Raw genomic sequence first — 12368 nt, forward strand, 5'->3', positions numbered from 1 at the left:
AATACAGTACAACCCGGTAATCCCATTTGATTCGATGAAAATCTGTCGATACAGCACGGGAACCAGTCAAATATCTCCACACCCCGGATTCTAACAATCTCCGCGTCTGAAAAATCACTCGAATCGCACGCAACGACTAGTACCAATCGTCTCATCTCCGGAATAGACTCAGTGTGGAGCCCCAGCTTTCTTATTTCATTCTATCCAAGTTGCTTGTACCGTTTTGCATGGACTGAAGTATAAATTTTGACTTGCACTTCACTCCAATTCTTCTTCATATCTTTCTCCGTTATTCAAGTTTCATTTAAAATGATTTTCCATAGCATTTAATTTTTACGAGCGAATAATTAACAATTGTAATCCTTGCAAACTAAAATTTTTCAATTAGTCTATGAATTTCTCTTCAAGAAAAATACTTAATTTGTTTTATTTTCAAAATATTTCCTAATGGTTGAAGATAAACAATAAAATTTGGGCATTCAATGTTTGAGGAATAAAAACATGATAAAATATAATTTGAATTATTAACTGAAATATTCATGAAGTAGTTTACTTTTGAAATTCATTCATACCGAAGTATTTGAAATAGTATCCCCATCCGATCGTCACGAAATACTTCACCTTTTACCGTAGAAAATGAATAAAAAAAAAGAAACAGCAAAACCACTTAAAAATTCTTAAACTCTTCCTGGTCTAGTTTATTTTAGGGCATCTCTTTCGTCTTCTGCCCTCCTTTCACCCGCTTACTCATCTAGTCCGCAGCACTAATTTCTTTTCTCCGACCCCAGTCCCCCTGAATTCTCATGCCCCCAATATGATTGAACCAGTCTGGCCCTAGAGACTTCATTCTCTTCTTTAGCAAAATTTCATTCGAAATGATTGTCCGTAGCATTTAATTTGTATAATAATAATTTTATAAATTTGTCTTCAATAAAAACATCCTATTTTCTTCAATTTTCAAAATGTTTTCTAATGTTTTAAAATGAACAATCAAATTTGGACATTCACAGTTCGAATAATACAAACATTACAAAATATCAAAATAACACTTGAATTAGAAATTGAAATATTCGTGAATGAAATAGTACTAGAGTAGTTTAATTTTGAAATTCATTCATACCGAAGTATTTGAAATAGTATCTCCATCCGATCGTCACGAAATACTTCACCTTTTACCGTAGAAAATGAATAAAAAAAAAGAAACAGCAAAACCACTTAAAAATTCTTAAACTCTTCCTGGTCTAGTTTATTTTAGGGCATCTCTTTCGTCTTCTGCCCTCCTTTCACCCGCTTACTCATCTAGTCCGCAGCACTAATTTCTTTTCTCCGACCCCAGTCCCCCTGAATTCTCATGCCCCCAACGTGATTGAACCAGTCTGGCACTAGTGAGTTAATTCTCAATAAGGTTTCACGAAACCTCTGGAATTCAGTACATCGCCAGTTTGCGGACTGTGCCACGCCATTCACCACAATTAGTTGTAGTCTCTATCGCTCGCCATCAGCATAAATCATAAATAAATTCCCAACAATCAAAATGCTGAATCGCTACCTCACAAGTAATTGAAAACAATAACTCCGAGGAAACAATATAGTTTCTTTTTAATTCCGGGAATTAATGCTGCAATTACCAAACAATAGCCACCAATTTAACACTTAAAAATTACAGTTGCAGTTGCGGTCATAGCTGTGGGTGAATCGATAGGATTTCAATCCCAATATTTGTCAACAACACAGCCAGCATTTCCAGCCAACGAAAATGAAGCAATATATTGGACGGATAACGGGACACCAGTTTGGAACGTAACACGTACGAAAACTCTGGCACTACCACACGAATGGATGCTTTTAAAGCCAACACTTGATTTTCCAAAAACACCGCCTGAGGAGGGCTTTAAAATGGCCCATTTACTCGGTGAAAAACAACTATTTTCGGTTGATTTTTTGCACGAGTTTTTAACTGCCATTCAGCCTTACGATATTCCACTGGGTAAATACAGACAATTTTTTTGGCTTAAGCTGGTATTTTTGCGCTGTTATCCCACACGGAACAATTTATGTTTTGAAAAATATGTAAAAAAATATCTTGAATTGGCCCCATTTATTAATAGTGGATTTTATATTTTTTTATGTATGAAAAAAAATTAAATATAGGGGTGGGTAGGGTAAAACGGACACTTTAGACTTTTTTAAAATTATTCGTAACTCAGAAACAAATTGATCAATTGGGCTCAGTTTAGACTTGTCACAAAGGGGAAGATATGTTCTTCATATTGAAAAAAAACAAATTATTAAATTTTATCAACATTTCAACCCCCCATTAACATTTTTTAAAAATTCAAAAGTGTCCGTTTTACCCCAACCTCCCCTACGTTTTATATATATTTTTTATAAATTTGAAAAATATATAGAATTGGCCCCTATTGTATATATTTTTTATATATTTTTTATGGGGGGATTACGGTATTCCCAAAAACAAAAATAAATTTTTGAAAAAAACTCACCAACAAAGGGTCCAAGCGTTGTGTTTATAAAAAGTGGTGAAATCACAAAAGGTGCCAAGCACTGAATACATAGAAACAATGGAAATTATGAAAATAAAATCAGTAGCGAAGTGGTCAAACGGTTTAAGTCGATTTTGGCTATTGGCCAGTTTTCAATGAATATCTCGAAATCTAAGGGAGACAGCAAAATTTTTCTCATAACCTTTTTCGTAGCACTCAATACGCTCTACAAAAAAGGTTATTATGAAAATTTCGCTATTTCCCTTTAAATCGGAAATATTTCTCTAAAACTGAACTAAAACTAAATTGACTTGAATCGTTTGACTACTTCGGTACTGAAATGAGAAAAATGAGTTAATAAAAATTCCAAGTCGACCAATTTAGCGTGCGATCCAAGATTCCTACAAAATCGAAGTCCCTGTGGACTTCCGGAAAAAATTCTAAATAAGTTAATTTATGTATTCTCATGAGTTATTGCGTTTTTCTATCCTCATATGTTGTTGATGAAGGCAACAATAACTGTTTGAATCACATATGAAATTATTTGTTTATTCCTTGTTCAAATCAAATAAGAAATGCAGAAACTGTGTACTAGAAAATGTTACGAAAAATTCACTGCAACGTGTTCGGTAAAAAATCATTCTCCGTTCTAGAAAAATTATGCGTAATATTGAGCAATCATTCACGTTCACTGGGATAATTTTTGGTGGAATGCAGGGTAAATTTACTGTTTCGGCGCAAATTAACCTCACGGTCAGTAAATTTTCCTGAGCCAACGGAGAAAAATTCACTATTATTATTATTACATTATATTAATCCGATAAAAATTTTCATCTCCGATTTTTATTCTTTGCTATTTTTTTAATGTATTCTATGAAAATGTGAGAGTAGAAATTGAATTGATAGGTATTCTTCCATTATTTGAAAAAATATATCAATTTTAAAACTTTCCGGAGACATTGAAAAATCGAAATTTTTATTTTCTTACTCATCAATATCTATGTTTTTTTTCACTTTCTTCCATTGAAATTAGATCATAGAAAGGAAACATATTGATATTTTTTCGTCATCTAAAAAAAATCAGTTTTGAAATTTTTCAGAAAATTAAAAAATCGCTTTTTTTATTTTCTTGCTGACCATCTCTCCCTGCAGTTTTCTAATTTTCTCTCAATGAAATCAGATTAGGAAAACGAAAAATTTCATTTTCATAATCTGATTTCATTGAGAGGAATTATTATATTATACGGATATTATTTAACATAAATATTTCTTCATTCGAAAATGAGAAAAACTTTTCCCACAATTTGTATACTACAATGGGAATAGAAACCAATAAATTTAATTTAATTTAATCGCAAAGAAAAATTGAAAAAAAAACGATAAAATAAATTAATATAAGATAATATAATCTACTTCGCTAGTTCACCATTAATTCACCATTAATTGACTTAATCGGTAATTTTTCTCCACCTTTTTTCTCTGTAGGGAGTGAACCATACTTCTCCAAACAATAGGAATATTTCATACATTTTTCTAATGCAGAAATTAATGAAATAGATTATTTGGATAACAGAAAACTCAAAGAATGAGAAATTCTTCAATTTCATCGTTTCGCTTATTCCGTAAAAATGACGTCACACTTCTCTGCAATTCGGAGTTGCCGAGGTCATCCGGACATTCTAAAAATTTATTTTTTAAAATCTTAAACAAAACGTTTTGGAATGAAATAATAAAAAATCCACGAAATATCTCTATTATGTGACCAACGAGGTTTTGTTTTCACGAAAAAAAAAATCTAATGAATGTAATATCGTATTCCGGTCAATATTAGATCTGCTGAGAGACGCAGTGGAAGGCCGTATAACAGCATCGAAACTCATATCTGAGGTAAGACCCACTCAGCCTTGTATTTACTTACTCCGAGAGGTAACTCACACATTTCGTGGACATATATCTTACCTGAATATCCAGATATAAACGTAAATTTATATCAAAATGTTCCAGTCCATGCATATGGAGGTCGGGTTCCTCTCGCTTCTCGGAGTCTGCTGTATTTTGGCGTGCGTGATTCCTGGCACTGAGCTCTGGCTCGCCTGTCGTCCAATCAGAGATTATAAACCCTCGCAGCATCCTGGATTTCTGGCCTTTCTATTGTCCATTCTCGTTTTACTACTTGGGTGAGTTACATTCATGTGTCCATAACAAGATCTGCGAATGGTGCTGAGGTATCTGAGAATTGATGATCACTAAAGTGATTGCACAAAAACAATCAAAATATTGCAATAGTTCGGATCAATACATGAAAAATTGTTCAATTTTATTATTTCGTTTATCCTTTATAAAAAAGACTCGAAAATGGCGGACATCTCGAACGAATGGAGAAAGCAAGACGGTTTTCATGAGTACAATCGTCTTGCGTCGAAAAAAAGAGAATTGAATACCATTCTATGAAACATGAATAAACGAATCATAATTGTCCAATCATTTAGGTCAGAGGAAAATAGAATAATTCTACTTTGTTGATTAGAATTAATAGCTAGAATTATGAGATTATCTCACATTTTTGACGTTAAGGATAGGAGAATCTGAATGCACTATAGTGAAAATGATGATCGATTTTTTTACTTTGAACAAATAGTATTAATATCCAAATACAAAATTTCTGATATGAATAAAAAGAAGCTGTGACTCAATATTCCAAATGAAGTTTTAATTTTTAATTTGGTGCTGTAAACACGAGATGACAATATTCTAAGTACGGAATTATATTGATGAGATGAACAACAGATTAATTGAATTACCGTGTGAACTAACTAAAAATTGATAACTGTGGGCACGCACTTTTACCAGAGTATCAACAGACATTGAATTCCAGAAATTCACACTCTAAAGTGTGTTCTAGAAGAAATTGAATTGTAATTATAATTGAAATCTTATTCCGTGAGCATAAGGATTAGAACACGAGCAAATCATTTACATGATTATAAATATATTTATGTGATTATAAACAATTAATCGCATTTTCAATTCATCATTCTTCAATCATTTTTGTTTTTTTCATTAAAATCAATTTGAAAATTTTACCTTCAATTTAGACATGAATTAATATAAGAACAAAAGAATAACAAAATTCCATGGAATATCTTTATTACCTATTTGTAAGGAACGAATATTAATAAAAAAGTGCTCTCAGGATTGGAATAAGTGGAATGATTATTTCGAATGAGGCCGCAAACATCGGAATATCAAAAATACCAATCGTCGTGGAAACAGCTATTGAGGATTTCAGGGACTACCATACAGGCACAACCGGCCACATACGCAAGTGTCTCACGAGGAGTCTTGATGTCGCCAGCGAGGCCATCATGGCCGATTTAGATAGTAAGTGATTGAAACAAGCAAAGAGTGCATTACAAAAGTTGCCATGTGATCGCATCCGAAAAATTTTCGATTAGATTCTCCATCATAAATATGACAATGACCCAATTTATTGCCGCTGCGAAATCGATGCTGGGGAGGTTTATAATTCACGTGTCCAACGCTTATCCAGGATTTTACGGATGTGTCAGAACGCACGCGGTCAACACCTAATCAATGAATTCCATTCTATCATTCTGTCGGATAAAGTCAGTTGCGATTATTATTATGTTTTCTAGATGTGGAGGAATTGCTTGGTAAACCCGTACAAGTGGATTTGGCAACGGAAACTGGACTGGAGATTGCTCTTGCGATATTTTTTCAAGTTTCGAATAGTAAGAAGCCTTTTAACAAAGTTGCTTTAGTAATTGACGGTTTGCGGTGCTGGCTAGCTTCCTTTAAAACATTTTTCTGCCGATAATGATGATGATGATGATGAAGCAATTTATAATTTCCCTCAGATACAAAAATCCTCTGAGAGAAAACCAAAATATAACATAATTATTAAAAATGAATCTTATGAATTATTACATTATTATAATTTTGTTTGTTTTGAATTTAATTATTTATTATTTTTATTATTTATATCAGTATATATTTATATTTATTTACAATATTAGTATCCTGCAATTTTTTTGGATATCAGTCCCATAATTATCATCACACATCTTCATCATAATTATCATTATCATCTTCATTAACAATCTCGTAAGGCAAGACAATTGAAAGATAGAAAAAGGCTACAATGAAATGAAAAATACAAGTCATTTAAGCGCACTATTCCAACGAGTTTAGACTAATTGCTTCGCCAGTCTTGAATCAAAGGCATAAAATTACTTTTCTATGTTCATTTAAGCCTCGATTTTTCTTGTAACAAAATTCATTTTTTATCTCTTATTTACAGGTTCTTACAGTTGGACATGAATAAATTTTTATAAAAAATCTTATTTGGTTATATTAATAAATTGTTGGCGAAGATGTGATTATAATAATGAATTTTAGATGTAAAAAATCTGTGTAATCATAGACCGAGGCTTAATAATTTAAATGGTCGTAACAGGTTATTTATTGAACAAAAATCCGGAAAAAGATTTTGGAAAAACCCAAATTTACCCCTCGATCACTCGCGCTCGGCCGCCAGCCTTCATCCGTCGCGCGGTTAGCGCAGCGCCGCTGCGTTAAACTGAGCGCGCTGTTGCCAATTTGGCGCCTACCGTTATGCGCGTATTTCAAGTGTGGCAGTGAATGTAGCAACACTGTCGCTCGTGCGGTCGGCAGGGATCCACTCGCACCGAGCGGCGCGGCGCCGCTTTTCTATCCGCTCGACGTTTCTCTTCTTTTTTTAGCTAAACAAATTTCCCGAGAAAAAAACGGACGACGCCAACGCTTAATAAAAGAATTGAACTAGGGACTCAAATTTTTTCCTCCGGTAAATCTGTTCCACGAAAATCTGTAGTTTTTCCGCCGAGCTCATTTTTTTTGCAATTAAAAATGCCGAATTACTCGCACAATCCACACAACACCAGTAATTCCGGGTTTCGCTTTCATTTGATTCGGTTTCGCGCATTCCAGTGATTTCCCTGAATTCAATGGTTTCACGTGATTTTGAGTTGATGTTATCATAGAGTGGCGGCATGATTTCCGGAGTAAGTAGTTCCTCATGTCCTGCTCAAATGTAAATGTCACCATTTAACATCGCCCCCACTCAATTAAAAACTTTGCGTCACGAGCTACAAACCGCAAGCGATACAGCGAAATGCAGGACGACTGTAACTCAAGGCCTTGAATATTCATAGACATTCAATATTAAAGGATAGAAGCTCAGTACCCCTGTACATCCCATTTTCTCGAATAATTTACGATCGTTTGACTCGGTACCTTCACACCTTATCGCCCCAGACGGCCCATTCGCGATAAATCCACGTTGTTATTGAGTATATTTTCGCGTCAAAGAAAATTCTATTACCTCTCGAAACGGCGCACCCTCACCTTTTATCGTGAAACAAAAATAAGGGCTTAGAAAGTTCTCACCCGGTGTTACTGGGTTGAATTGCATTTTTCAGCGAGCCAGGAACTTTCAAGCCGTGCAAAGACCATTCTGAAAGAGGGCGAACGAGCTCGTGAACTAGGCGCTGGATTGAGTCGTGAAGCGGATGGGCTGCGACGTGAGCTTGAATCACTGGCAGCTGGTTGTGCACCCCAAGATCGTCCTCTCTGTGCAACAATCAATCCAGCTGGTCTTACGGTTTCCTTGAGGCTCGAACGGGTATGGATTTTACTATTGAATTTGTGAAAAGAACGTAATTCCAACGAAAAAAAATGAATTCTCAGGACTAAAAGGGCGTATGTCCGCATTTACGACCTTTTGGTTCTGAGTATTTGTGAAAAATTTAGGTATTGAAACGGCCTAAGTAAGACGGATATGGATTTTGCTATTGAATTTGTGAAAAAAAAATGTAATTCCAAAGAAACAATGGATTTTCAGGACTAAGCGGGCGTATGTCCGCATTTACGACCCTTTGATTCTGACTATTTGTGGAAAATTGAGGCATTGAAAGGGCCTAAGTAAGACGGATATGGATTTTGCTATTGAATTTGTGAAAAACCGTAATTCCAAATAAACAATGGGTTTTCAGGACTAAAAAGGCGTATGTCCGCATTTACGACCCTTTGATTCTGAGTATTTATGAGAAATTGAGGCATTGAAAGGGCCTAAGTAAGACGGATATGGATTTTGCTATTGAATTTGTGAAAAACCGTAATTCCAAATAAACAATGGGTTTTTAGGACTAAAAGGGCGTATGTCCGCATTTACGACCCTTTGGTTCTGAGTATTTGTGAAAAATTGAGGAATTGAAAGGGCGTAAGTCCAACTCGTGTTGTTTTTAAAATTATGTTCTTGTTGGACTTACGCCCTTTCGATATTATCAGGTGGTATTTTAAAATTTTTTAACATTCCGTAAATGTTGGCAATAATATCGTCGTATTTACGACGTAATTGAGAGAAGGGCATAATTGCCCACGTGTGAAGTGATAAGGCGTATGTCCAAACGTGTGCTATTTAGATTATGGAAATTTTCCTAATTTTATGTGCAGAAAAATGGAACACGAGAAAAGATGCATTGATGTGTTTTGGGGGGAAAAATGTGTGAGTCCAACTCATGTAGTTTTTTTTTCACTCTATTGGGATTGGACATACGCCCGTTTCGTTAAGAGTCCGACTTACGTCTTTTGAATTCTAAAGTGGATTTACTCCCTCTGAATTATAATCTGGATTTACGTCCTTATTATTCCGAGTCATAATTACGTCCGACGTGAGAAGGGCGTATGTCCACACTTGCGCCCTTTTTTTCGTGAAAATTTCCGTATTTTTCTGCATAGAAAATATAAAATATGAAAAAAGCGGAAGTACCACTTACGTTCTTTTCATTCCAAGTTACACTTACGCCCTTTACATTCCAAGTTGGACTTACGTCCTCCCGATATTCTCGAATTAATTAGTGGCAAAAATTCTTGATTCATAAAAGGTTGGGATCAAAAAGGCTTATGTCCTGGAGATACGTCCTTCTAATACTGATGATTTCCAGGCACGCCCTCGTATTATTTATCATTTTTTAAGGGGATAAACTCATGCAACAGAAACGAAAAAAAAACTTACGCCCTTTTGACATTGCAGATGCCATTTTCACGAATGCACTGGGTAGTTAGGACCTTTTCATTTATTATTATTTTTCTATTTTTTCTTAATCAACTAGGTTTTGAGGTGTTCTCGTATTTTTCCATTCGAAAGACCAAAACAATTAAAGGAAAGCAATCCTAGCTTTCACCCCAAGCAGCTTGGGGCAAATAACTTTTATACGAAAATAAAAAAATAAAAAAAGTGCATTGAAAAGGGCGAGTACAGGGTGAAGCTATATTTAACCGTCAGTGGCAATTGAACAAGAGTCACTGGGAGATATATGTTTCAAAGACGATTGCAATCAGGCACATTTTTGTTTCGTTTCTCAAGTTACTTAGAGACGAGAGGCTACTGCGTCTACGTGAAGTCAGTCAGGACAATTTAACTGAGGCTGGACGTCAAGCACGGGGGGAGTACCTTTACGTGCCGCATTACATTGCACGGAGAACACTCGAGGCAAGGAATTGTAAGTTTAGTTTTCATTTCAAAATAGGGCTGGCATTTCAAAGGTATTAGCGAGGCTGTAGGACATTGCAATGGGATAATTAATTCCTTGACGGTATTTTCATCAGGTAGATTTCAATAATATGTTGTTGGAGCCTGAAGGGATCTGTTTTGAGGATCTAAATTGAATTTTAAAGGGATATTTTGTGGAATTATTTTATTACTAGGGGGCTCTGCCCTCTGCTGGCTTCGCTCGCCTACCCCGGGGGGCTTAGCCCCTCCCCCCGCTCGCTTCGCTCACCCCACCTCAGTCTCAAAGGCCATCGATTAAATTCCAATATACGTAATCAATAATTTTTATATTTTCTTTTGGGGCCTCTTACCAATCACGTCCTCGTCGTGTGTTCTCGCTTCGCTCGCCTACCCCGGGGGGCTTGGCCCCCCCGCTCGCTTCACTCGCTCTCCCCAATCTCCTCGGGTATGTTTAGTATATCTGGTGGATTATATAGATGATGACCCCCATATAACTCCATATGCCCCCATACCCATCATATGACAGTAAATTTAAGCTGGCGAGGAAATATAAATAAAATTGAATTCTGAAAGCAGAGGGTGATTCCAAATTGTTTGGTGGTCAATGGTAACCTAACACCAAAGGACTCTCGATTAAATTCGAATATATCAGTAGCGAAGCGATAAACCGGGTTAGGTCGATTTTGACTTTTGGGCATTTTTTGACAAATATCTCGGAATCTAAGAGAGATAGCAAAATTTTGCTCATTACCTTTTTTATAACCCTCAGTTGGCTCTACAAAAAAGGTCATAACAAAAATTTTCCTATCTCTTTTAGATTCCCAGATATTCGTCAAAAACTGGCCAATAGTCAAAATCGACTTGACCCGGTTTACCGCTTCGCTACTGATATGTAATCAATCATTTTTTTAATATTTCTTTTTTGTGACTCTTCATCAACCACGTCTGCGTCGTGAGTTCTGGCTTCGCTCGCCTAGCGCGGGGGGCTTGGCCCCCTCGCTCGCTTCGCTCGCTTACCCCCAGTCTCCTCGTGTATGTTTGGTATATTAGGTGGATTATACCAAACATACCCTGTAGAAGATGACCCCCATATAACCCGTATGCCAAACGAATGATAATTGTCCAAATCATTTAGGTCAGAGGAAAATAGAATAATTCTACTTTCTTAACATTGCGTTTACTAAGGTTCTCTTCGAACAAAGTTGATTAGAATTAATAGCTAGAATTATGAGATTGTCTCACATTTTTGACGTTAAGGATAGGAGAATCTGAATGCAATATAGTGAAAATGATGATCGATTTTTTCACTTTGAACAAATAATATTAATATCCAAATACAAAATTTCTGATATGAATAAAAAGAAGCTGTGACTCAATATTCCAAATGAAGTTTTAGTTTTCAATTTGGTGCTGAAACCACGAGATGACAATTTTCTAAGCACGGAATTATATTGATGAGATGAACAACAGATTAATTGAATTACCGTGTGAACTAACTAAAAATTGATAACAGTGTGGGCACGCACTTTTACCAGAGTATCAACAAACATCGAACTCCAACTCGAAATTCGCACTCTAGTGTGTTCTAGAAGGAATTGAATTGTAATTATGATTAAAATCTTATTCAGTGAGCATAGGAATTAGAACATGAGCAAATCGTTCATTGTAATATGAAAATTCAACAGCTCATCCTACTGCTTTTTGTAACAAGAATTAAAACAATCAATTGAAGAAAGGAATATTCAATCTCACAGAAAAAAGGGCATCACCGCTAGTTTTACCAAAATAACCGAAATGATAAAACTGAAGAAAGCGTGATCTCTCACGGATTGAGATTCTTGCAGCTCAAATTATCTACTAAAAGAAACCTACTCATTCCTGCAAATCTCCACTTGAAAATCCTCAATACTCAATAACCCACTTATCCACCCTTTCACCCCGTAATGCTCTGACCACAATCCCATTCCCTCCCACAAAGATTAAATTAACGCAACAATGATCCCAAGCCCGCGGCATTGTCTCTCAGTTGCGGAGAAGAAAGGCGATAAGGTGCCGCCCAAAGGCGTCAGACAACTTTTCCCCCCAAAAAATAGGTCAGCGGCAGTGTCTTGGCAAGCTGCAAGTGCCCATTGGTGGTACAGTGGAAGGAAAACGATCGGAGCTATCACAACTTGAGAGTTTAATGAATCGATTTTATCATCACTTTTGTCCTCTCAGCATGAATACACATACGTCTATTTGTTCAGTTACGTTAGCAGATGAAATCAAGGGTGGTCAAATGCCCCCTCCCCCCC

General features: G+C 36.0%; 1 protein-coding gene across 1 annotated transcript in view; it reads left to right on the top strand.

Annotated features, from left to right (window-relative positions):
- Positions 1–1896: 1896 nt before the first annotated feature.
- The window catches only part of LOC107048387 (prominin-1-A), an 18996-nt gene continuing 8524 nt past the window's right edge, over positions 1897–12368 (top strand). The window contains exons 1-7 of the mRNA XM_015271535.2: positions 1897–1987; positions 4333–4388; positions 4506–4678; positions 5695–5882; positions 6158–6253; positions 7982–8184; positions 9928–10063. Coding sequence (XP_015127021.1) covers positions 1897–1987; positions 4333–4388; positions 4506–4678; positions 5695–5882; positions 6158–6253; positions 7982–8184; positions 9928–10063 — 943 coding nt within the window. The remainder of the gene's footprint in view (positions 1988–4332; positions 4389–4505; positions 4679–5694; positions 5883–6157; positions 6254–7981; positions 8185–9927; positions 10064–12368) is intronic.

This window comes from Diachasma alloeum, unplaced genomic scaffold (assembly GCF_001412515.2).
Source record: "Diachasma alloeum isolate Michigan unplaced genomic scaffold, Dall2.0 Dall_scaffold_00192, whole genome shotgun sequence".
Lineage (NCBI taxonomy): Eukaryota > Metazoa > Arthropoda > Insecta > Hymenoptera > Braconidae > Diachasma > Diachasma alloeum.